The sequence below is a fragment of the Globicephala melas genome, chromosome 1 (assembly GCF_963455315.2).
Source record: "Globicephala melas chromosome 1, mGloMel1.2, whole genome shotgun sequence".
Classification (NCBI taxonomy): domain Eukaryota; kingdom Metazoa; phylum Chordata; class Mammalia; order Artiodactyla; family Delphinidae; genus Globicephala; species Globicephala melas.
In genome coordinates this window covers 111,410,501-111,433,987 of record NC_083314.1, presented here as the reverse complement: position 1 = coordinate 111,433,987, position 23,487 = coordinate 111,410,501, and the positions used below count along the sequence as shown (strand labels likewise).

The following is a 23,487-nucleotide window of genomic DNA, read 5'->3' as shown; positions in this document are numbered from 1 at the left end:
CATTGCCTGTGGGCCCAGTAGACCATTTCGAAGACCCTAATGAACAAATAACATACTCACATATATAGTCTCATAACTTATTTGCAATGATATATGCAGAATATCACTTGTGCTTGAATATTATTGACAAAATTCAGTCCTAGCAAGAGGTAGCAGGCGTAAGCCAAGTAATTTTTCCTATAATATCACCACTATGAAATATATTCATAGATGAAGATTTGCTGATAGTTCTGAGGCAGATTTGGGGGATTTTTAAGGTCCTGTTCCTATCCTGATAAACGTGTATGAAGAAAATGAGTCATTTCTTGCCACTATAATAAAAGTGGCTTTGCTATGTCAGACAAAATAATGTGTCACAGATGTATTTTCTTCTTTCCCATCATCTTTTCCACCTTTCCCATCATTTCCAGGAGTTTCAAATGCCCTTATCAAGTAGAATAATTAAAAGCAAAATCTACGTTGTAAATTATATTTCTGATCATACGGTATCAATGCTGTTTCCTTTTCCTCAGTGATCTTCTAATTGTTTTATTTCAACGAAATTGACTTTTTCACTATGCTTTTATATTACCCTATAAAGGAGAGGTTAGGATAGAATTTCCTAAATCCTGATCAACATAATTTGGTGGGACATTTACCAAATGTAGACATTTGGATTGCTTAAAAAAAAGAAAGAAAGAAAGAAAAAGATGTTCTAAAAAAGCAAGAACCTACCCCTTTATCACATGAAACAGTTAGTGAGATATTTATAAGAGATTTTGAGAAATACCAACAAAAGGCAGTCAGTGAATTTAAAGTATTATCAATATTTAAAGCCAAGATATAGTTATTTGAAGTATAGTCTTTTAGATAAGTTGAGTTCATTATGAATCCCTAATTTTTTTTTTTTTTTTTTTTTTTTGCGGTACGCAGGCCTCTCACTGCTGTGGCCTCTCCTGTTGCAGAGCACGGGCTCCGGACGCGCAGGCTCAGTGGCCATGGCTCACGCGCCCAGCCGCTCTGTGGCATGCGGGATCTTCCCGGGCCGGGGCACTAACCCACGTCCCCTGCATCGGCAGGCGGACTCTCAACCACTGCGCCACCAGGGAAGCCCCCTAATCTTTTTTAAAACCAATTATTTTATTGAAGTACAGTTGATTTACAATGTTGTGTTAATTTCTGCTGTACAGCAAAGTGATTCAGTTACACACACACACATATTCTTTTCCATTATACTTTATCACAGGATATTGAATATAGGTCCCTGTGATAGACAGTAGGACCTTGTTGTTTGTCCATTCGATATATAATAGTTTGCATCTGCTAATCCCAAACTCCCAATCCATCCCTCCCTGACCCTGCTTCTCCCTGGCAACCACAAGTCTGTTCTCTATGTCTGTGAGTCTGTTTCTGTTTCATAGATAATTTCATTTGTGTCATATTGTAGATGAATCCCTATTCTGAAATGCTGCAGCAGTCTCTCCGACTCTACCACTGTGCAGTACTTCTCCACCCCCTAGCGAAAACTGGCAGGGACCTAAGTGCCATTCCTCCTCCTCTTTCCTCATGACATCTGTTGGTAACTATCGTTGCTTCTTCTCTCCACACCTTTTATATTTTGGAATTGTTGCCCCAGATTCAAGCTTTTCAGATTCACTTTGGCTGAATCTTTTGATTTCTAGGGATCTCTACGATGGCAGCAATAATGGTAGGCAGATTTTTTAAAAAATGCCTTTCTGAAAAGACTGCCTTCAAAAACAGTTTTGCATTGACTTTAAAAGGTTAAAGTATATTTTTCTTGAGAAGGAGCTGGGGCACTTTGACGTGGAAGCTGTCATATCAGCATCAAATAATCTGGCCTTTCTCAGGGCACAGAAGGTGACACGGGTCTGTGTGGAACCTCTGGCTGTCCACGGGAGAGTCTCAGAGAACTGTCACTTGGAGAATGGAAAAAATGATTGTGATTTGAGGACTTAAAGGAGAAGAAGGGAAGGTATGGACAAATCAGTTTGGGGTGAGTGGGGAGAATGAGGGCTTGATCTAAGATCAATATAGTTCCTGCATTTAATTAGGATTCAAGAAAGAAACGATTTGAGTTTCTCTTTCTTTTCTGAAGCACTGTATTCTTATTTCTCATTGTAGGTGAGTCGTTAAATGATGAGTGTATGACATCAGCTGAGCTTTCTTGAACTGCTGGGCACACTATAACACTATTATTTTGAATTTAGTTAATTTTACTATATACCAGGATTACTTTGAGCACTTTTATATCCGTTTGAAGAACACCTGAATGCAGAACTGCCTTACCCATAATGAACTTGTATTTACACAGTTTTTGCGAGTTTAGCATCAGTGGAAATAAAAGATTAACATTGCTACCTCATTCAAGCTGGCCCTTTCAGACCACAAACATCTCGCTACCCAGATGAGAAAGGCCTGCTAAATGAAAGGAATGCAGAAATAAAGACTACCCAGAGGTGGCGCTGTGGTTAAAGTACACCTGAATTTTGATTACAGTGAATGAATTTATTTCCTACCCCTCTGAAGAGAGACTGTTAGCCATTACTGCTTTTGTGTTTCTATAACCACAGCATCAGCAAATAAAGGTCTCCAGTAACATACTCCCACCCACTCCAGTCTACAGGGACATGTGTAAAGTCCTCACTCCACACACAATCAGAGCCAAAACACTGAAACTACCTCCTAGGCCCCTGCAAGCCTAGAGATCTATACTGACAGTTTTATCTATCCTTCTCTCTTCTTTTCCTTCCACAAAAACTACAATCCTTTGGATAATTACTCAGTGATATCCGATGTCTGATTTATTTTCTAACATTTCGTTTTAAAATAAAGATTTAATTTCGGAGCACATACTTTGGGAAATAACTAAAGTACCACAATTCATTCCAGACCTATGTATTATGTGTTCTATAAGAAAATCATTTTTTAAAGAAGGGAAAAATAAAGACGATTTGGCTTAATTCCTTCATTTGTGGATTAGAAAATGAAGGGCCAGAGCAGGAAATTTACTTATACGTGACAAATCATAACTTAATTGCAGCTCACTAAGATCTTGTGTTATCTCATTTTGATTATTATAAATTATTAACAACTGAAGCTGACCAAGGGAATTATTTGTATTATTATGTGTATTATTTGTTTACGGGGTTCCTTTCCCCTTTTTGTTTAACTGAGTTTTCTTTACCAAACTTCAAGGAACATTACATGTTTTTAAGTTGGCTTTCTTTAATCACACCCATCTGCAGCTGTTTTCTGTACAGAATATTTTAATTATTATTATAGTTATAATGATTTTTTAAAAAGATTTTCATACGAAAAACTTCATATCAAGTTTTTCACAAAGTGACTTGATCATAAAAATGCAATTTTAAGTTCCAATCAATAAAAGTAAGCCATTTAATTTCGAGGTGCTAGAAATATAAAGAAAGGAGTATTCTAACTGGTATTTAAAAATGTCTTCTGCTTGATATTGTAGGCAATGACTATAGTTTCTTTTGCAGCCTTAATGTTGATGGTTTGAAAGACAGAAATCCCCCAAACAGACACTAAAACCATAGATGTTTAACATCTGCATTGTCTAGCCAGATTCTTCTGCAGGTTTCTTTCCTCAATCTAGCAGTACTGTGTGTAATACAGTATGAAAACTTGTCCCACAAGGCTGGTTTTACTTAATGATACTCAGCAGAAGGGCTTTGTACTTTCATGATAATTTCCACCAGAAAAATCTCTCTGGAACTTACTAATAATAATCAGACCTAATATTAGCCTCAGATCGGAGATTTATTAAACCTATTTGGCAGAGCAGATAAAGTTGAAGCATCTAGGCTGAGCTGCGGCCCTGGAAAGAGACACTCAGATTACCACCCTAATAGCATTCCTCAAAACTTGATTTATACTAGAAGTAACCTTTCTTACTCTCCAGAGGCTGTGAGATTTTGAATCTTGCAATAACTTCCATCGCTCTGGGGGCTACGAGAAATTTGGCCTCTCATCCTCTACAGTGGGGTGGATACAGGGGGCCAGGCTTTTCCCTTGAAGTTTTCCTCAACTTTGAACGTAAGGACTGTGATCTTTCTACCACCAGCAATTGACAAATACCTATGAAATGCCTACTGGGCACTTAGTTTATACTCAGGTTGATGGGGAGAAGCTTCTACCTTGTTAATGAAACTTCCACTAAGGTTCATAAATCTCTAACATCGTGAATTTAAAAAACAAAAACAAAAGAACTCCTCAGAAACCATCTCTTCTGCGTGTGTGTGAAGTCCACCGCCCTGAGATTTCGACCAAGCTTTTCTACCTCAACAGGAAGAGGCCCATTTCTGAGACAGATGTGAAGTAAGTTTCCTAAGGGGCTCCTCTCTGCGCGAGGACGGGCTATCCCCGAGGGGCGAGCGGGCGCGGGTCCCGAAGGGGCCACGTGAGCAGGGAGGGCAGGTGTGGCCCCCGCGCCTCGGCCTGCCATCTCGGGCCACGGGGGGCCGCGCCGGCGGGGTCGGCAGTGCCCGAGGGACTTCTCCCCACCTGATTCGGGCCCTCCCCCGCTTCAGCCTCCGGCGGCTCAGCCGCCTCGCTCTCTCCCCCGCCCCCGGAGTCTCGTTTCAGTCATCCCTTTGTCCTTGCCCGGATTGGCAGGTTTTATTATTCCGCCTGAACAATCCGGCCGCCCAGTGGCTGAGGGTCGCTGACGTCGGCGGCAGAGCCTGGGAGTAGTTGGGATTTTGCTCTGTCAGTAACACATGTGTAAGAGCCGCGGAGGGAGCGAGTGAGCCGGTTTGAGGCCAGCGCCGCCGCCACCGCCGCCTCCAAGCCGGGCAGCAGCAGCTCCGGCAGGGGCGAGGGTCAGGCGCGCGGGACCCCGCCGGCCGCAGCTCCCCGCCTCCTGGGCGCGCCCGCCCCCCGGCCTCCGCGCCGGCCGCCGCCGCTCCCGGGGCTGTTGTGTCTGCGGCCGCTCCCCGGCTGGAGGTGCAGGAAGCTCGGCCGAGCGGCCGTCGCCGCCAGCAGCCCCGAGCGAGCGGGCGGGCGGGCGCACGGGAGGGAGGCAGGCGGAGGAGTAGGAGGGGGAGCGGGAGGAGCGCGGGCGGGGCGGGGGCCTCCGGGCGGGGGAATATACAAAGTGAAGCCACATTGCCAAACTTGCAGCAGCGATTGCAGCAGTTGCTGCCGCTGCGCCGCGCCGCGCGGGCCGAGGGCTCCTGCAGCTGCTCGCGCGGAGCCGGAGGCGGAGAAGAACGACGAGGACCGAGACTGACGCTTCTGCTTCCCGGCGCCTGCCACTTACGCGGGGCCCCCTAACCCAGCCTCAGAGCAGCGCGTTAAAAAAAAGAAAAGAAAAGAAAAGCAGCCCTTAGCCCCCTCCTCCCCTTTCCTGCTTCAGCGAGAACATCCCCCCCTCTCCCTCCACCTCCGCCAGCCAAGGCGCCCCTTCCTTGGAAGCCGAGCGGCTTCGCACGAATTTCGCCGCCGCCGCCTCTCGCAATATTGCAATATAGGGGAAAAGCAGGTAAGGGGACGGCTGGAGAGCCGCGGGCAGGGAGGGGGGGAGAAGGAGGAGGGGGGCGATTTGGGCCGGGGCTGTTTTCTTTGGCTTCCTTCCCTTGACCGTCCCAAATTGCAAGTAAACAATACGTCGGCTTAGATAATGCGCGAGTCCGAAACTACCGAGGCGGCCTGCGAGCTAGGACGGAGGGCAGCCCCGGGCCGCCAGCTTTGTAGCGGTTCCTGCTTACAAAAGGGTTCTTCTTGGAGACGCGGCTGGTGGGGACCTTGGAGGCGTGTGGGGATATATTCAGTTCCAAAGGGAGAGGCAGGAGGTGCTTTAAGCGTTGAAGTCTGAGAAGTAGTGTGGGGAAAATAGTCACGACCCTACCCCCCGCACCCCACCACTATTTTTGAAACAGTGGCAGAAAGGATCTAAGTGAGCAGGATTCGGTATTGCTGGTTCTTTTAAAAAAATTCCTCTTGGCTTATAAGTCTTTTGTTCCAATCCAGGAGAAATCCGGTGAATCACCTAATTAAAATCAAGACATGAATTAAGCATCCATTTTTGTACTACAAATTGTCAGCGCTACGTTTGTCCCTCCCTTGGTCTCCATTAAAAAACACCAGAGACGTTGTTAAAGGGGGGCAGATTTTGCCTCTAGCTGCCAGTTCTGCTTTCTATTTCACAGACTACCTCAGGACCTAAATTGCTTGGCTATGTAATTACTAGAGTATAAGCCTATTTAACTTAAAAGCTTTCTTTTTTTTCCAACTCTAAATGAAACTTGATGAGGGCCCGTCCTTAGTTATCAGGGGAGTCAGTTTCTGGTCAGTCGTCTTGATTCATCTCTTTTAGATTTAATCAGCATTAAGGTATTGCTTGTCCTTAAGAGCTTTAGCTAATGGGGTTACTGGATGCTTTTCTCAGTGTAATGTTTCCTTTTCAAAAAAAAATATACATATATATTTACCTCTCACCAAAGATGGGGGCGGGGAAGAGCTTGGAATCTCCTCCCTCCTCCTCTTTTAAAAAGGAATTCAGAGCGATTAAAACGTTGGGCGGGGGTGGGCAGTTTAAAGACCTAGGGCAGGAAATGCAGATTCATTTGGGTTAGGGCTGAAATTGTAACAAAAAGCAATTCCTCGAGTAAATGCATCAGATAAATCAATTTACATAAAGGTATGATGCATTCGGTTAAATGCAATGCTAATGGGTTTTAGAGTGGTCCTGTTTCCAAAGTCTCAGGGTTTTGTTACAGCTTAATTGGTGCAGTTCTTATTCTGGTTTATTGTGCGGTCACTGGACACACGTTCCGGGACTCTTTCGGAGGAAATGTGTTTAAAATCGGCCTATTTAAGGAACACAAGTCCTTGTTTCGTTCCCTTCCCCTCGTTTTTTTGCAGCAGCCAAGTTGGGCCGGGGACAGGCAAAGTTCGTCCTCTCGCTTCTGAGGTATCAGCTGAATGTCTTGAGCAGATAGCCGGGAGCCTCGGGGGGAGCCCACACTCTCGGCTTACAGAGGACAAAGACAAAACAGGCTGCTTAATTGGCAGTAAATAACTTGATCTTTTTATAGAATAAGTGACTGGAGGAACACTAGGACTTTATTGGACTCAGGATTGGAGGCAACAAATTAATCGGTTTAGGCTAAGCTTTATAAATTGATTCCTATATTAGACCCCAGTTGTTTCTCTCGTGACATTCATTAGAAAGAGTGGGGAATTTTTAAAAGCAGTTTTTGGTGACAGTAGGTCTGGCTCAGATATAACTTGTGCATCCTTTAACAGTGCCTTCTCACATATTATCAGTAACGTACCCCCCACCCTTTTGGAGGAACAAAGCTCTACCATTTAAATTGCTGATCAAGGGCAGATTAGTGAGACCAAAGTGGAGAGTGTTTGTATAGGAAGTTAACAGGCATCCTAAAGTTCAATGATCTATTATTCTTGCCTGTGTCCTGCAAACGCAGAGAAAACACTCATTGATCTTCAAAATGAAATGAGATTTGGAACAATAATAGGAGATGGCGGTCACCACAATGGCATGTGAAAGGTGCTGTTTAAAATAAGAAAAACCAGTTTCGCAACTTTACACACCGCACCCCCCCCCCCGAAGTCCCCTCGCTTCCCCTCCCACCACCACTCTCTCCATCTCCCCTCCGCCGGTTCTTCCCTCCTTCCCTTTCAGAAAGCCGAACTATTTCCAACTTGTGAACTGCAGCTGCACTTCCCCGGGCAGAGCTCGGGAGGGAACGTGGCTCCGGCGGGGGCCGCCTCTCACTCCCCTCGGCTAGCGCTCGGGGCTCAGCGGGGCCCCGGGAGGGGCCGGGCGAGGCGGTGGGTGGGTTTGACCCTCATTTGCTGGAGGCGGGCGGCGGAGGAGGGGGCAGTGGGCGGAGGCGGGGGCCGGGAGGAGGCGCCGCGAGGGGAGGAGCGCGCCGCGGAGCCTCGCTCTCTTGAGTTTTGACAGTACCCGAGCTGAAATTGTCAGCGGCGGCGGGCGCTGGAAAGTTGAGAGGAGCTCGTGGCCCCAGAACAAAGCTTGAGAAAAGTAAACAGGCGGCTGCTGCCGGCAAGCCTCCCTCCTTCCCTCTCCCCCTCATCCTCCTTCCCGCCCTTGCCCTGCTGCTTCCTTCCAGCAACTCTGGGGGCTGGCGGGGGACGGATTCGCTCACTCGCGCGGCGAGTACTAACTTTTGCATCGCCCCTGTTTTGTCTCTCTCTCCCTGTCCCCTTCCCGCCTTCTGCAGACCATGGTGAATCCGGGCAGCAGCTCACAGCCGCCCCCGGTTACGGCCGGCTCCCTCTCCTGGAAGCGGTGCGCAGGCTGCGGAGGCAAGATTGCGGACCGCTTTCTGCTCTATGCCATGGACAGCTACTGGCACAGCCGGTGCCTCAAGTGTTCCTGCTGCCAGGCGCAGCTGGGCGACATCGGCACGTCCTGTTACACCAAGAGCGGCATGATCCTTTGCAGAAATGACTACATTAGGTAAGACTTGGCTGCCTTTCCCCGACATGGCCGGGCAGAGCAATGGCAAGGCCAAAGGTTACCAAGGGTTTTAAAGAAAGGAGCAGGGCATCTCAGAATACAGTGTAGCCTTCACCTCAAAAACCTGGTTGGCCGAAATTTAAGGGGTTAAAGAAGCATGTGTTAATCTTCCAATATTTAGTGGCAAGTTAACGGCAAAGGCCACACGAAGTAAAAACTGCGCATCTGGGGGGACTGGGCTGCTAGGTGTGCAAAGGTTGGGACCAGGATCCTCGCGACCAGGATTTCACGTGGTCAGCCGCAGTTGGACCCTCCACTAAAAATAAACCTTTCAAGTGGGAGTTAAGCTGCTTTCTTAAAGCAAGGTAGGGACCAGCATAGGAACTTGGGAGACAAAAGACTGATTTAAAAATTTAAGTGTGGGTAGTGAGAAATGATATGGTGATGGCTGATTATGATATTTACGTAAGCACCTTTAAACTTTTTTGAGTGGAAAACTGACTCATTCTTTGTGCTCCTTGTGAAAAATGCTGATTGCCCATCGGTTTAAAGACTTGTCATTCTTCTTATAGCAAAGAAACCCGAACAAGAAAAAAAAAAACTTAATGGTAATGTTTCTCTTTATATATTGTTACTTGAAGGCTCGCAATACTCAAGTGTTAGTGTGTGGTTTGTGATGTAGAATTTGTAGTTCAATTGAGGAATGTTCAGATTTTGGGTTTTTTGTTGTTGTCATTTGTATCACTACCCTTGATCCCCAAAAGAGATTTAGGAAAAGAGGCTATAGAATTATACTAATCTTGCATTTTAAAGCAATGTATAGGAACATTCATATGCCCATGTAAGCAGCCTTTTTCCAACAAGTTTCAGTGCAATTAATGGAAAGAATTCAGGAGGTCAGGTGCCTATAGGATCTTTTCAGGTGAACTCAAGCTACTTAAACTCATTAATTTGAAAGGAGGCATTTGAAGGATTACACATTTAATTTGAGTAAATGGTTTGATAGACTGATGCACATGAATGCTTCTAGGAGGTGTTCTGTTTCAACATCCAGTAATTAAAAAAAAAAAAAAAACAAACCCACACGCACACGGTTGATACTAGACAACCACTCACTTTTAAGAAATGCGTTCTATTAAAATTTGTGCCCTAAACCATTTTCTTTATAGAGATTAGAAAATTTTTGCCCTTTCTTCAATGAGGGTGAATCAATAGATGAGGTATTTTGTTCAAAGTTTAGCTCCATTGTGATTCCCTGACTCTGCATCTAAAACTGCAGAAGATCCCAGTGCAGTTTGGAGCTGAGTATGGGTATGTTTACCCCAGCAATATCATTCGTGTAAATGATGGAATAAGATGATATTTGGTTATTCCAGTAATGCAACCTATGTCCTCTTTGCTGGCCTCCTCAATCAGCCAAGTAAAAGAAATACAGGAAGGGAGAGGGCTTTTATTTTTAAATTAAGGTGGCAGCATTAATTTCATGAAGTGTTCTTTTAGAAGTAAACGTTGGAAAATCAGCAGCAGCGTGGGTATAATGCTTTCTGGTCCTCCTTCCAAGCAATGCCATGAGCTTTGACAGTACTGTAATTAGAGAGCAAAACTGGTAAGAAGGAGGGTGGTTTAAAGGGGAAAAATTGACAGTGCTGTTCAGAAGCAGTGAATGGTACAGATTCATCTCTTTTCCAAGTGCCTTCAGAAGACCTTCGCTTCTGATTACCACTAATTAAAAAGAAGATGGGTCCACTTGCATTCCCTCAGGACAAGTTTAGGCAAGTGGCTTCCTGGGAATCACTTCCATTCCTTTTCCTATTCTTGGGAACAAATATAAATGCCCATTTGGTGTTTTTCTGTTGGCTTAATGGAGCAATGGAGGATGTGTGCCCAGCCCCAAGACTTAATTAACTGGGTCCATATTCTCCCTTTCTTTCTTTTTTCCTGACTTTGAAAACTGGAACCACGCTTGCTGTTGAACTGGAGGCTACCCTGAGGACCTTAGATTTGTTCGGGAGAGCGGAGTTCTAGCTCAGTACCCAATTGATCCTTTCCTCACACTGCTCAGGGCTCAGCAGCAGACACCCCCCTCTCACCCACCAAGTTTAAGGGATCTCCTAAGTCTTTCTTCAGTGTTCCTTCTGCCCACCAAGATGCCGAAAGTGTGGGAAGGTGGGGAGGCTGCGCGTTCCCTTTCCTTTCAGCCACTCCCTCCTCAGTCTCCCCTCAGTCCACTTGTTGGAGGAGCTTTCAATTCTGCAGGGACGGCCGCTGAGGAGCGGGACTAATCCGCTCGCCGGCCGCCAGGTGAAGGGGACCCTTTGGCTCTTCGGCCCCAGCTGGGACCACAGAGCGATTTATTAAGGGGCTTTTAAACTGTCTGACTTTGAGGTTGTGGCTTTTTGAAAACCAGCAAGATCTGGCTAAAAAGCTTTGGGAGAGCTGGGAGGGGCCCGGAGGGGAGGGGGTTGTGGGGGGGGAGGGGTGGGTGGTGCTGCTTTTCCCCAGCCCCTTCCCCCTGCGCGACCAAGTGTCGTTTGGGCAGAGCTGGGCTTCTGCCTCTCCTCCCTCCAAGATTTCAGATAAAGCGGCTGCTTGCTGCAGCGAAGCCGCACAATTAAAAGCTTTAATTAGTGGCTCCTCCATTTTCTTAGTTTTGATGGGCTTTATCTAATGAGATCTGGTCTCTGGCTTAGATCTGCTCCGAATGACGTGTCCGCAATGAATGAGAGCTGCGTTGCAAACAAAACATTTAATTAACAAAATTGGCCTCTAAGAGAGGGAGGGATAGACAAGGGGGGAGGGGAGAGGAAAGGGAGGGTGGATCTTAAAGGGGCCAACGCCGGCCTGGCCCCGCCACCTAGCAAAATTACAAAAGTCGTTGAACCTTGGAAGCGCGTCCTCCCCCTTCCCCCCGGGTTCCCGACCCCCCAGCTCAATCCCAGCGCCACCAAGTAGCTTCAGAAACTCCGATTCTCTTTCTTCGAGTCCTCCTTCATCCACCCCCACCGCGGGCCAGAAGACTGGCGCGGAAAGTGCAGCAAGAGGAGGAAGTTCGGAGATCGACGGGTGGGGCTCCAGGTCCGGGGAGGCGAGGCTACGCGCCGGAAGCTCGGGTGGTGGTTCTCGGCGTGCCGGGTCTCGCTCGCTTGCTCGCTCGCTCGCTCGGCCGGGCGGGGGCCGGGCTGGGGGCTGACGGCGCCTGAGGCCGCAGTTCAGGCGCCCAGCCGGCCGGCAGCCTCGGGCCCGCGAGGGGGCGAGCGCAGGGCGGGAGCCGGACGAGCGGGTAGCGCTTTCTCTCCCCGGGCTCCGCTCGGGAGGTTCACGTGGCGCCCGCAGCCGCAGTGAGCGCCGCGCAGCTGGGGGTGGGGGCCCGGGGCGGGGGGATTGGTGGTGGTTGGTGGTGGAGGGTGCGTTTCGGGAGCGGGTAGCGTTAGGAACGGAGGCGCCGCCAGACAGCGAGTTCATTTCCCTGGTAATCAACAGCAAGCTGCTATATTCAGAGAATGCTGTCCCTTTAATTGAACAGGCTAGGTAATTAAATGGCACTTTTCCAATAGGACGTGCTAGGTAAATCTAATAGTTGGTTATTTAATATCACTTTGAAGTCTGCCCACTCAAGCACAATGACAGCACAGGAGCATGTGAACTATTAGCTAGGAAAAAAAAAAAAACCTAGGATCTCAAAAATTAATTAAATCGCATGCAATTTAGGGGGAACGTTTATCTTGATTTGTCATAACAGAATTAATTCAAGGCCTCCAATTCACTTGGGGGCAGATCTGTTACTCTGAATTAACCAAGCGTAATTTGGCTGATTTTTTTTTCTCCCTCCCCTCTCTAACGCATCAGTTGCGATTATTCACAGCCCCCCTCTTAAGTATCAATAGCTTCTGGTGCTTGTAAGGTGCTTGGTCTCTAGTTATTCCGAAGTACTTTTAATGGACTTGGCTCCAGGCATAATTTCTGGGTTGCATTTTCTTTGTTACATTTAATATAGCCGGTGCAGAATTTAGATTAAATATAGGAACCCGCTGGAAAACCAATTGCTTCTGGATCGGTAGCTGTGGATGTGCATTTTTCTCCTCAGATAGGTTGCTGATATTTACTTGTAGGTACAAATGTATACCTTTCAGCCACACTCTTAGAAACCTACCTCTCCTTGCCTGAAAGCGGTTTAGAAAACAGCCAGGTAATGCTCCGTATCGTGTGTATTTTGCTTGAAGTAACCAGTTGCAAGTAGGCTCACCTATTGGTCGTTGAAGTTAGGGAAAGATGCTAAGTATTATTACTGAACTAAAAATACAACTTGCTCTCCATCTCTGTCAGCAAGGAGAGTTGGAGCTGGCAAACAGTACTAGCACTACATGGTACTTTTCATAGGAGCAGAGCACCTCTAAAGTGTAGAGGTTTGGTGGGATTTCTTTCCTTCTTTTCCCTTTTCCCCATGTAAGTAACCTCTTGATGTTTGTGATTGATTGCATTGCCCAAATGCTGAAATATTAACGACCTTCTTGGACTGAGGACCCAAAGAAAGGAAACTGAAACCGATTCTGTCATCACAATTAAAGACTCCCCTGGTTTTAATTAGCCTGACCTGGGGTATATCTCCCCGTTGCTTGAGTTAAAGAGAAAAGAGCCCATTATAGTCCAGTCTGAGACGATAGCTACTTAATTGAGCACCTAAAGCCTCAAGCCTTTTAAATCAAACACTCCTGGACAGTCCCCCTGGTTAGATAATTAACTCTCCAGTGCACAGAAACGTTGTTAAAACACACACACACACACACACACACACACACACACACACACACAACTTTTCAGAAAAAAGGGTGGAATTCTAATGGTAGCCTTCCTCTCTGGTAAAAGGGATTAAAATGTGTTTAGACATGTAAGTTTTCTGCTCTGAGGCAGCCTTAAAGCTGTAGGCACGGAAAGATATTAAACTCCATTAATAATGTTGTTCAATAGCACATCAGTCCTGGGTAGATCTTGGTCATTTTCAAACTTTGTAACTGTAATTTCTGACACTTTAGGAATCCCGTGATTTTGTGGCTGATTGTTCCCTGAAAGGTTGTGAAAGTGGTGCTGGAGAAAATGAGATGTATGAAAAGCTTTTGGATTCCATACAACTGCCCTTAGACATTGAAGACATACAGCTGACTTTACTCAGGGTGAATTGTTAAATAAATGAACACTTAGGTTGGGTAATCAGATTGGTACTGTGAAAGGGTATTTTTGAGATGGAGTGTCACTGTGTACCTGTTGGTAGTGGCAGCCATAATTATAGACTCCTAGCCATTAAAATACTTCTGGGTTGCTGTAAGAGGATATTTGGTCCTTAGCTCAGGTAGGATTCTGTTCCCTACCCCCTTAATCTACACCGCCCCCCTTTTATCCTCAGCATGTTTTTGCCTACATCGACAGGTTTTTAATTTTATTCTTACCTGAAGTGTTTGAGTTGGTACCCCTTTTGGGGATTGAAATAGCCCTGCTGTTGACTGGAAACTCCCCCTGGCAATGCTAATTCTCTGGCCACCTCACCCTTCTGAGAACCCTCTCGTGGCAGCAGTGACAACCCACACTCGCAGGATGCTGTGGGTGAGACTCCGGGAGGCTTCATCGATGCTCCTGAAATGGTCCAGTGTTAGGAAATGGCAGGCCAGCGGCCCCTGAGCTCCCACACGGTGCGGTCCTGCAGCTAGAGGTCCTGACAGTGTATTATTTCAGCTTTCTCTCTGTAACTGTTCTGATTCTGTAAGAACGTGTCAATGTGTTGTTGATCTCAGACTAATTAGTTTTGAAATGGAGTTTTGATTGAACTCTTCAAATCGATGCTGCTGCAAAATTTGTTTCTTGGGCTTCCTATTAAAAGCCATCTTAAGGGGCAGTTTTACTACTCTCCCTGTCGTTCAGTCGATACATTTAATAACAACTTACAGGCTATTTTCAATAAAGTGGCGACAGCAAATTAGTAGTTTGAACATGACAAGCCTCTTCTGCAAGACCAGATTCTGAAAACTCAAAGCAATTATTTTTATATAGAGGCATGCCACAATCATTCAGATTACGGGGTGTTCTATAGGAGGCTGTCTCATGGTTTGACACAAACTGCATTTTATGACTTTCTTTGGACAAGGAAGAAATGCAAGTATTAATATGTATTATGACACCGATATGTTAGTTTGTAAGTCCTATTACTTTGTTTTTCATTGTTGAAAAGTGCCTCTCTGACCCTGCTTACTCGTTCCGATACCACCTTTCAATGTGAAATCATTTTGGTCTGTTTAATAAATATTTGTGGATATTAAAGAGGGAAGCCCAAAAGCAAATAAAGCTTCCCAGTTTGAGTCGACGGATTTCATAAAAGCCAAAGTTCGGTGTTCGTTAAAATATTTTGTCACGCCTGTGGAAGGATGTAAGGAATTATGTATATCTTTTTCTTCAGTACACCGCACTTCCTTGAGCTTTCCCCTCCTCTGCAGACTTCTTCTTCTCCCCCTCCTCCCCCCATGGCAGATGTTGTGGTCTCATTTGATTGCATAGGAAAACTGCAGTGATACAGCAAACACCCAGAGAGATATGATGACAAATGGGTCCAGATCCCGGTAAATTACTTTCTGCTCAAATCGAAATTTCATTCAGTTTGTTGCTAGCAGAGATGAAGTAATCTAAATTGTGGACTCAGGAGCAGATAGAGGGAAGTTGGAGCAAGCATTTCATTATCAAGAGAGAGAGAAGGTTAGGATGAAAGAGATGAGCAGAGGCAAATCTTAAGTGTTGACACCATGATTGAAAAGGTTAACCCATACACATTATATATCAACCTGGATAGCAGAGAGTTTCTAATGGAAAGTCTGCACTGATGGAGGTTTACGGGAGTTTCAATACACTGAGCATGATGTCTTCTTAGATATACAATCAAATCCTCTTAACCCTTTTGATGACTCATATCTCAAGATATGATTAAAGTACAAAAGAGTTCTTCACATAATTTCAAGGACACAATACATTTAAACTTCAGGCATGAATTGTATCTTTTTTTTTATGATGAACTCAGTAATCTGATAAAATGTGTGTAGAACAGAATTGTTTCATATTTGCTAGAGGTGTAAGTCAATATTTTGTTGAAACCCAGGGCACCCTCTTCCTCTGCGGTAGGGAGAAGTTAGCTGTGACCACCCCCCGCAAAAGGATTTTTCCCAGATTATGTAAATCACTCATAAAATTTGAGGCCGGAGCCTAAGCATTCAGTCTCTGTCAAATGCATTCCAAAGGGAGGGCCAGAGGCTGGGGATTTCTTTCTCTTTCCTTGGTTTGGGATTATTCATTGGTGTCCCCGTCATCTTTGTTTCAGGTTATTTGGGAATAGCGGTGCTTGCAGCGCTTGTGGACAGTCTATTCCTGCGAGCGAACTCGTCATGAGGGCCCAAGGCAATGTGTATCATCTGAAGGTAGCATCTGCTCCTCCTCTGTTTTTTAAAAGAACCATAACTTTCCTACATGGAGACAAAGCATGTCTCCTTAGTAGAAACCCTGTTTTCTCAAGCCGCAAACATGGAAGGAATCCACTGAAATTGTTATGTGGCAGTGATGATTACACATCCACCCACGCCACTTCCCCCATGCCACAGAAGCACGCACCTGTTTGTCGCTTTTCCCCTTTAGCTTGATCCAGTGTCTTGCATTTTGGCTTACTCTTTTCCAGAATCATGTTGAAGGAAAGAAAACACTAAGCCATAAGTGGCTCTCTGTACTTGACAGATACCTGCTTAAAAACAGTTTATAAACTTGTGACCAAGAAAGACTTAATTTGTACTTGTTTTCAGTGGATTTGCTTTTTCCTTTCAGTGTTTTACATGCTCTACCTGCCGGAATCGCCTGGTCCCAGGAGATCGGTTTCACTACATCAATGGCAGTTTATTTTGTGAACATGATAGACCTACAGCTCTCATCAATGGCCATTTGAATTCACTTCAGAGCAATCCACTACTGCCAGACCAGAAGGTGAATACCTAGTTGGAAGGTTCAACCTCTTCGTCTAGTGAGGGAGTTTTCCTAGGTGGTTGTGTTTTTGCGTGCCCTTTTAAAGAAATGTAGACTACTCATACATACACGGTTCAGAAATAGAGGAATTGATGGGTTAAATCATGAATCTTTTGTGGTGAAAAAAATCCTAACTTAATTATAGCTGTAGCTTTACCAATGTTGAACACATTATCACATGCAGAGTCAGGCAGAATGTAAAACTTGCCTACGACCAGTTGTTTATCCCACTTGACAATTTTGAAATTCAGAAATACGATGTGACTAGGTTATTGTCGGGGCGGGGGGAATTAGAACATTTTTGGTAGGAAGGGGGAATAAATGTCTTTGTCATGAAAGAATGATTTCTGCATTAGTAATAGCAATCTGGACACCTGCCTTCCTAACCCAATTTACGGTGCTTTGAATCTTAGAAGAGCAGTTTTACAAAACATTCTGGAATTCCAAAGGAGAGCATTTTTGTTGATTGGTAGTCCCATAATGTTTGAGTAAGTTACAACTTTTTTTTAAAAGTTCTAGCTCTTGCTGATCATTAAAGATTAAATGTCTTGATTCTCGATCCACAACTGGAAAGTTTTTGGACCAGAGTTAGAAACGAGGAAATTATACAAATGTACGAATCATGTTATTAGAGGGCACTCTAGAGGGAAAATGGGTGATCAACAGTTGTCCAGCACCTGCAGTACTGTATAGTTTCAGATCTATTTTAATCTCCTTAGTAAGTCCTATAGCTATGCAAGTGAGTGCATTTTGATAACTGCTGTGCCTAATTTGTAACAATTACTGTCAACCTTCAGTTAAGAGACTGTTCATTCCACACTGGCCCAGAAAAGAGTGAAATGTATGACTCGTGCACATAATTTTATTCACATCATATTTCATACTGATTATGTATTGATGACATTGATTCATTTACTCTTTACAGCACCACTTGCATGGATATTAAATCTTATTGACCACAGATGAATTTTAATTTCAGATTGGTGATAGATTTTTCCATCAGCTCTGATAGTATGTTTGACTTTTTCATCATTAACCCAGGCAATCACACAGCACTGAGTTATTGCATTGAAACAAAAAGTGCACACTTCACTTGGTAATTCTTTATGGATTTACAATAGGAACTTCATTAATGTCTGTTGTAGGGATCACAAAAAACAACATTTATCTGCAAATAGGAATTTAGCGAGCTTCAAAAATCTCAGGAAAAAATATTAGGCTTCTTTGTCTTCCGTAATGCATTTTCTTAACGCTGTGTACAGGGAAAATGACTAATATTTGAAAAATTTTAAATTATACTGCCATATTTTAATGCTTATTTTTATCATTTTCCCTTACTCAAGTTTATGGAATGATTTTAAATGTATTTTCCATTGCTTTATTAGGTAAAGGTTAATTGCATCAAAATGTGTACAGTTTTCCTTATTTACTAATATGGGAACTGCATAGAATACTATTTTAAGAACGGAAATCTAATTTTTTATTGCAAATTAATCAGTCACCATTGATGAGCCAGTTCAGGCTTCTTTAAGGAGTGCCAATACATATAAATACTTACAGACCTTCGTGGTTTCAGTTGTAATTAAGTGAATCTATGGGGCTGAGTTGAGGACAATGAATGGGTAACAAATATTTTGAGATACCCATTTCATGTAGAAGCAAAGCCATTTGTAGTTATACTTGGTAGCCAAAAAAAAGTATAAGAATAAAATCCACCCCCCCAAGGTAAAAGCTTAGTTTCTCTACAAATGATATCTTAAGTTTGTTGCTGCTTTTATACCATTTCTTTCCCTGACTTAGCAAGGCATAAAAAATGATACAGCTCACCAACGTGCATGGTGAGAATTGAAGGATGTAGAGATAAGATGGAAAATGTAGCCAGACTGAATACAGGCCATAGCAGTGTTAGCCAGGGACTAAGTACACAGACACGTAATAAGTACGAGCAGCGTCTCACAGTACCATCTTACTGAGTATAAGATGATGTAAAGGGCTTCCCTGGTGGCGCAGTGGTTGAGAGTCCGCCTGCCGATGCAGGGGATACGGGTTCGTGCCCCGGTCCAGGAAGATCCCACATGCCGCAGAGCGGCTGGGCCCGTGAGCCATGGCTGCTGAGCCTGCGCGTCCAGAGCCTGTGCTCCGCAACGGGAGAGGCTACAACAGTGAGAGGCCCGCGTACCAGAAAAAAAAAAAAGATGATGTAAATTGGGAGGTGTTAGGGAGGAAAATTTGAGCAAAGTCTGGTTTACGTGTTTACGAGATTGCAAGTATTGTGCCTTTCATATAAGTCCATACCTTTTGCAGGGTGGGAGAGGTAGGGCGTTCATTTTGGAACACAGAATATATGAGGCAGTGAAAAAGAGCCTACCGGCGTGTATTTTAATGTTGGAAGCCTTTTAAAAGGAGACAGGTGGCCTTCAAAAATGAATAGTTCTTAAAAGGAATAAGGAAATATAACTTAAGGATGTGTTCTTGTCAGACGTTGGTGAGAAGCTGTGTTTTGGGGGTGATGTTAATTAAGAACATATCCCCGTTGGCCTAAATGTCTTACATTTTTGCCCTTGGTGCTCAGCTCACCATGAGCACAGTCAATTCACAAGGTAGTTTTTGTAAATAAACGTTTGGGGTAAGCTGAATGTGGTCCAGAGAGATATTAATGAGAGGGCAAGGGGGAAGAAGTAATGAAAACATACTTCCTGGTGGAATCATAAACTGCTTTTTGGACCTGAAGAATGCTTTAAAATGATTTTCCCCAAACCCTGCGGCGTTTCTTTTCTGGAGGAGATGAGATGGGGAGAAATGACAAATAGCTCCATTTTATTATTTTCTTCTCTCTCATTCTCTATATTTTTGGTGGGGAAAATTGGACATTAATTTTGGCCATTTTCCTTCTGTTCACAGAACCAATTACGTTTTTAGCGCATGATGCATAATAAATATACCCAAACATCCTCTGGCTGAAAAGTAATGAGTTGATTATTTGTACATCCGTTCTTTAAAGGCAGCTAAAATTGTATGGAAAGTATAGGCCCCCATCATCTGGCCCCTTTCAACTTTTATCCTCCTGAAATTTGTTCTCAGCGTCTGGGATGTATAGTTTAGTTGTTGTTCTGCACCATTGGCTTTTGTATGTTCTGAGAAAAAAAAATCTTAAGCTCTTAAATCATACAGTCCCTCTGACTGAAATCTCAGACCACTCTTGTTCTAGGATCTACAAAATGTTATAGCCTATATTGTCTGAAGGAGACTTGGCTCCCCTCATGAGAATACTGCCTTGTAGAGAGAGAGTTATGTAAATAGAATCAAGAATTGTGGGTTTTTTTGGGGAGGGGTTGGTAAATTTTTTGCCTGCTCTGGAATTCTTTCTTCCACTCAGGAGTGATGGTTTCATCTAGAATAATCTGTGCTTTTCAGTAAAATAAGAGATCACATCTCTTTGGTCAGAAGAAAATTTAGCGAGGGTTCTAGTTTACATACCCCTTCGCAGTTCCCCCCCACCCCGCCCCGTACTTACATAATTGACGTTGTGTGTGTGTCCATCGTAGAGGACATTTGTTGCTCATTTATTAAATATGCTCGCTGGCTGCTGCCGCATCTTTGTTCTGGACAGACAAATTACCTTTCTCACACTGAGCCTCCACTCTGGGGATTAAGCCTCTACCACTTTAATTAGCTTGGAAGTAGGGGGTTGCAGCTCCTAATAGACTTCAGGCTTTTAGTAAGTTAGGGAAAGGGTGAAATGAGAACTTCCTGGGAAGCTCACAATGTCATTAAAAAACCATAAAAAACTAATATCTATTATTTCATTTTGGTAATTGCAAACAGCTTGTATTGGACAACTGGATTATCAATTCTAACTTAGATATTAAAGTTAGACTTCCATTGAACTACATTCTTTAATTGAGCACAAGTCATTAACACATTACATATGTTTGATTCATATATTTACAATATTCATGTAATATTAAGTGGCATGGTAGGAAATACTAAGGGAAAAGAAGTATCAATATTTTTGTGTGTGTGTGTGTATACACACATGCATATACACACATACCTATAAGCAGAGAAGGACATGGGTGCATAGACATCATATGGGGATATTAGAATAATCATGTTAACTGCCAGTATTCGTTTAGCTTTTTTATTAAGTGCCAGGCGCTGTTGAATGCGCTCCCTATATATTATGTAATCCTTATAACACCCTTATTATCCCCACTTTTTAAATTATTACTATTTTTTTAAATGAAAGCTTCTTTATTTATTTATTTATGGCTGTGTTGGGTCTTCGTTTCTGTGCGAGGGCTTTCTCTAATTGTGGCGAGCGGGGGCCACTCTTCATCGCGGTGCGCGGGCCTCTCACCGTCGCGGCCTCTCTTGTTGCGGAGCACAGGCTCCAGACGCGCAGGCTCAGTAGCTGTGGCTCACGGGCCTAGTTGCTCCGCGGCATGTGGGATCTTCCCAGGCCAGGGCTCGAACCTGTGTCCCCTGCATTGGCAGGCAGATTCTCAACCACTACGCCACCAGGGAATCCCTCCCCACTTTTAGGATGAGGAAACCAAGACACAGACAGTTAAGTAACTTGCCAAAGTTTACACAGTTGAGAATATTAACGCAAAACTTCCTGGGGAGGAGGAACTTGGCTCTGATGTGCCTTTAAGATCCTAGTTCGAGGCAAGATGTTACAATTCATTCCTTGCAGAAAGAAACTTGCTTTTAACAGAGTTCAGCAATTCATTGTAGAAGTTTACACCAGAAACTTTCTGGAAGTCCATTTATCGTCTCATTTTGTCCGCTAGTAACAGTGCAGAAGATGTTATGCTTTAGTTCTCCACTGCCAGAGTAAGTAGCGTAGAAAGCCTCTAACAAGTCACAGTTGGAAAGTAATCTATTAATAGAAGAAGATTAGTGAATGTAGGGAAGACAAAAGCAGCCATATTTGAGTTTTCATATCTCTCCAAGTTTAGCATTGTAGCTAAGATGCCCGTTTTTATGTCTTGCAGGTCTGCTAAAAGGTCAGAGTAATGCAGAATGCGTGCCTTCATCTCAGATCTTGTTCATCACAGGTGGATCCCATGTGTCTTCAGTAGACAAGTCACCTTTGTAGCTAGCACCAGTGCCAGCTCCATGCCATTGCACCTTCTTTAGTCTTGATTGCCCTTCTTGCATTTATTGGTGTATTAAAATGACTGAATATGAACATTAAGGACTCCATGAACCTGGGCTAATGGGAGACTGTAGAGAAAATGAAAAAAGATCCACCGGACAACATCTTTGGGGGGAGGGAGCTTGGGAGGAGGGAAATGACTAATGAAGCTAATTAAAAGAAGCATTCAAATCTGCTTTCTACCCTCATTAACAATTAGCAGGGCACTGGCCAGAGTTTGTACCCTGTGTTTTTACCTTAACAACATTCTATTTGCTCTTTGTATATTTAAGTGTTGTAAGGAAATGTGTTTCAATCAAAACTGAACATGAGATAAAGGAAAGAGATGTGGCTTTTGTGATATTCTATCACAAACACTTTTATTGTATCTCTGTAAAATACAATGTATGTATGCATGTAAGTGTTTTCGTCCTAATGTTGCTACTCCCATGGCAAAGAAAAAAAAAAGAATGAAAAAAAGAAAAAAAATTGGAAAAAAAGTCAGGCTCATAGAAGCTACTGTGTAGAAATCCCCCCCTACTTCTAATTTGCTGAATGAAGAAAAAAATCTTTTATTTGTGATATTTTCAGAGACATTTGCTCTAGTATGGTGTATTTAAATAATAAAAACTTAAAAATATTCGATGGAGTTTGGGTTTAAAAACTGCTTTTTCTTTTCTGTGTTTTGGAAAATTTTATTTTATTTTTTTGTTCCGTACCAAGTTCACTTTAAATCTTCGGGGGTCGAGGGAAGCAGTGGGTATATTTATTTAGCTCTGAGCCAATAAGGTGTTCTTCAGATTACTTAACTATGCCATTTTTGGCAGGAGTACGAAGCCATGTCTCTAACGGAGTCCGTTCTGTAAATTCATAATATTCTGTTAACAGCATGTCATTACACTTCTGCTGTATCACAGTGAATCTTTTGTGTTTATATATATACGTTTGATTCTTCAGCTATTTCGTTTATTCTTTTTTCTCAGTAGGAAAGCCTTGGGTATTGATGGAAAGCATGTTAAAGAATGTGGCATAACCATCTTGTTCTCTTACCAAGTTTATAGCTTTTGAAGGAAATAGCAGTTCTAAACCATACCTGTACGGATTTTGAAGTTCCATTAGTTGTTAGGACCCCGAGCTCTTTTACAATCTTCTTTGATGGGTGAAGCAGCCATTTCCTGCTGAGCTTCTAGACTCGTGTGGTCTGCTGTATGATTTGTTTATTTTGGTTTGCTCTTACGCTCCTGTACTGACTCTGCCTTTCCATGTGTTTGGCGGAGGATTTGGATTTCATTTAGTAGTAGTCTTGAGGTACTTAGTCGCCCGTTCTAGGCAGCAGTGGCTCCCCACCAGCGCCCAAGTTGCCTGCAGAAAACACGTGTAGGCCAAGGACTCAGTGGGCCCAGTGCCGTTGCTGGAAGGAGGAAACACGTGAAAGGCTGCCCTGCCAGGCTTGTAGTATGTGAGCAAACTCGACTGCAACTTCTCTTACAGGTTAATAAAAGCAGGTGTGTTCATAATGCTCCTTTAAGTTTTATTTTCTCTTGTTCCAGAGAAAAGCTCCTGATATAGACCCACCCTCTCTCTGAGAATGGGAATGGTTCTGCAGAGAGGTCTGGCTCACCACACCTCTCAACTAGCAGTCACCTTCCCTTTGGGATCTCCTGCTTCCAGAGATTCCAGGCCAAGAGAAAAAAAATCAGTTGCTCCAACTGAAAACCTCCTATAAACCTCGTGTAGGAGAATTTAAAGGCAGAGTTAGTTAAAGTGAATAGTTTATTAGAGCTTTATAAAAAGAATATGCAGGAAAAAAATAAAATGAACAAAATCACATAGA

At 43.8% G+C, this 23,487-nt stretch overlaps 1 protein-coding gene across 2 annotated transcripts; it reads left to right on the top strand.

Moving 5' to 3' along the window:
* The first annotated feature begins 5,080 nt into the window (after nucleotides 1–5,080).
* LMO4 (LIM domain only 4) lies at nucleotides 5,081–22,302 on the top strand. Of its 2 annotated transcripts, none has more exons than XM_030866134.3 (5): nucleotides 5,081–5,503; nucleotides 8,232–8,470; nucleotides 15,822–15,918; nucleotides 16,316–16,471; nucleotides 21,511–22,302. In XM_030866134.3, exons 2-5 carry the CDS (start codon nucleotides 8,235–8,237, stop codon nucleotides 21,517–21,519), a joined length of 498 nt encoding a protein of 165 aa, XP_030721994.1. In that variant the 5' UTR covers nucleotides 5,081–5,503; nucleotides 8,232–8,234; the 3' UTR covers nucleotides 21,520–22,302. The 2 variants fall into 2 exon arrangements, with proteins under 2 accessions (XP_030721994.1, XP_030721995.1); XM_030866135.2 differs by lacking the exon at nucleotides 5,081–5,503 and adding an exon at nucleotides 7,894–8,032.
* Nucleotides 22,303–23,487: the final 1,185 nt, after the last annotated feature.

Coding starts and splice junctions, on each gene's coding strand:
- LMO4 (XM_030866134.3), top strand. CDS start 8,235: ATGGTGAATCCGGGCAGCAGCTCACAGCCGCCCCCGGTTACGGCCGGC. Junction 8,471..15,821: donor TGCAGAAATGACTACATTAG/GTAAGACTTGGC, acceptor TCTTTGTTTCAG/GTTATTTGGGAATAGCGGTG. Junction 15,919..16,315: donor GCAATGTGTATCATCTGAAG/GTAGCATCTGCT, acceptor TTTTCCTTTCAG/TGTTTTACATGCTCTACCTG.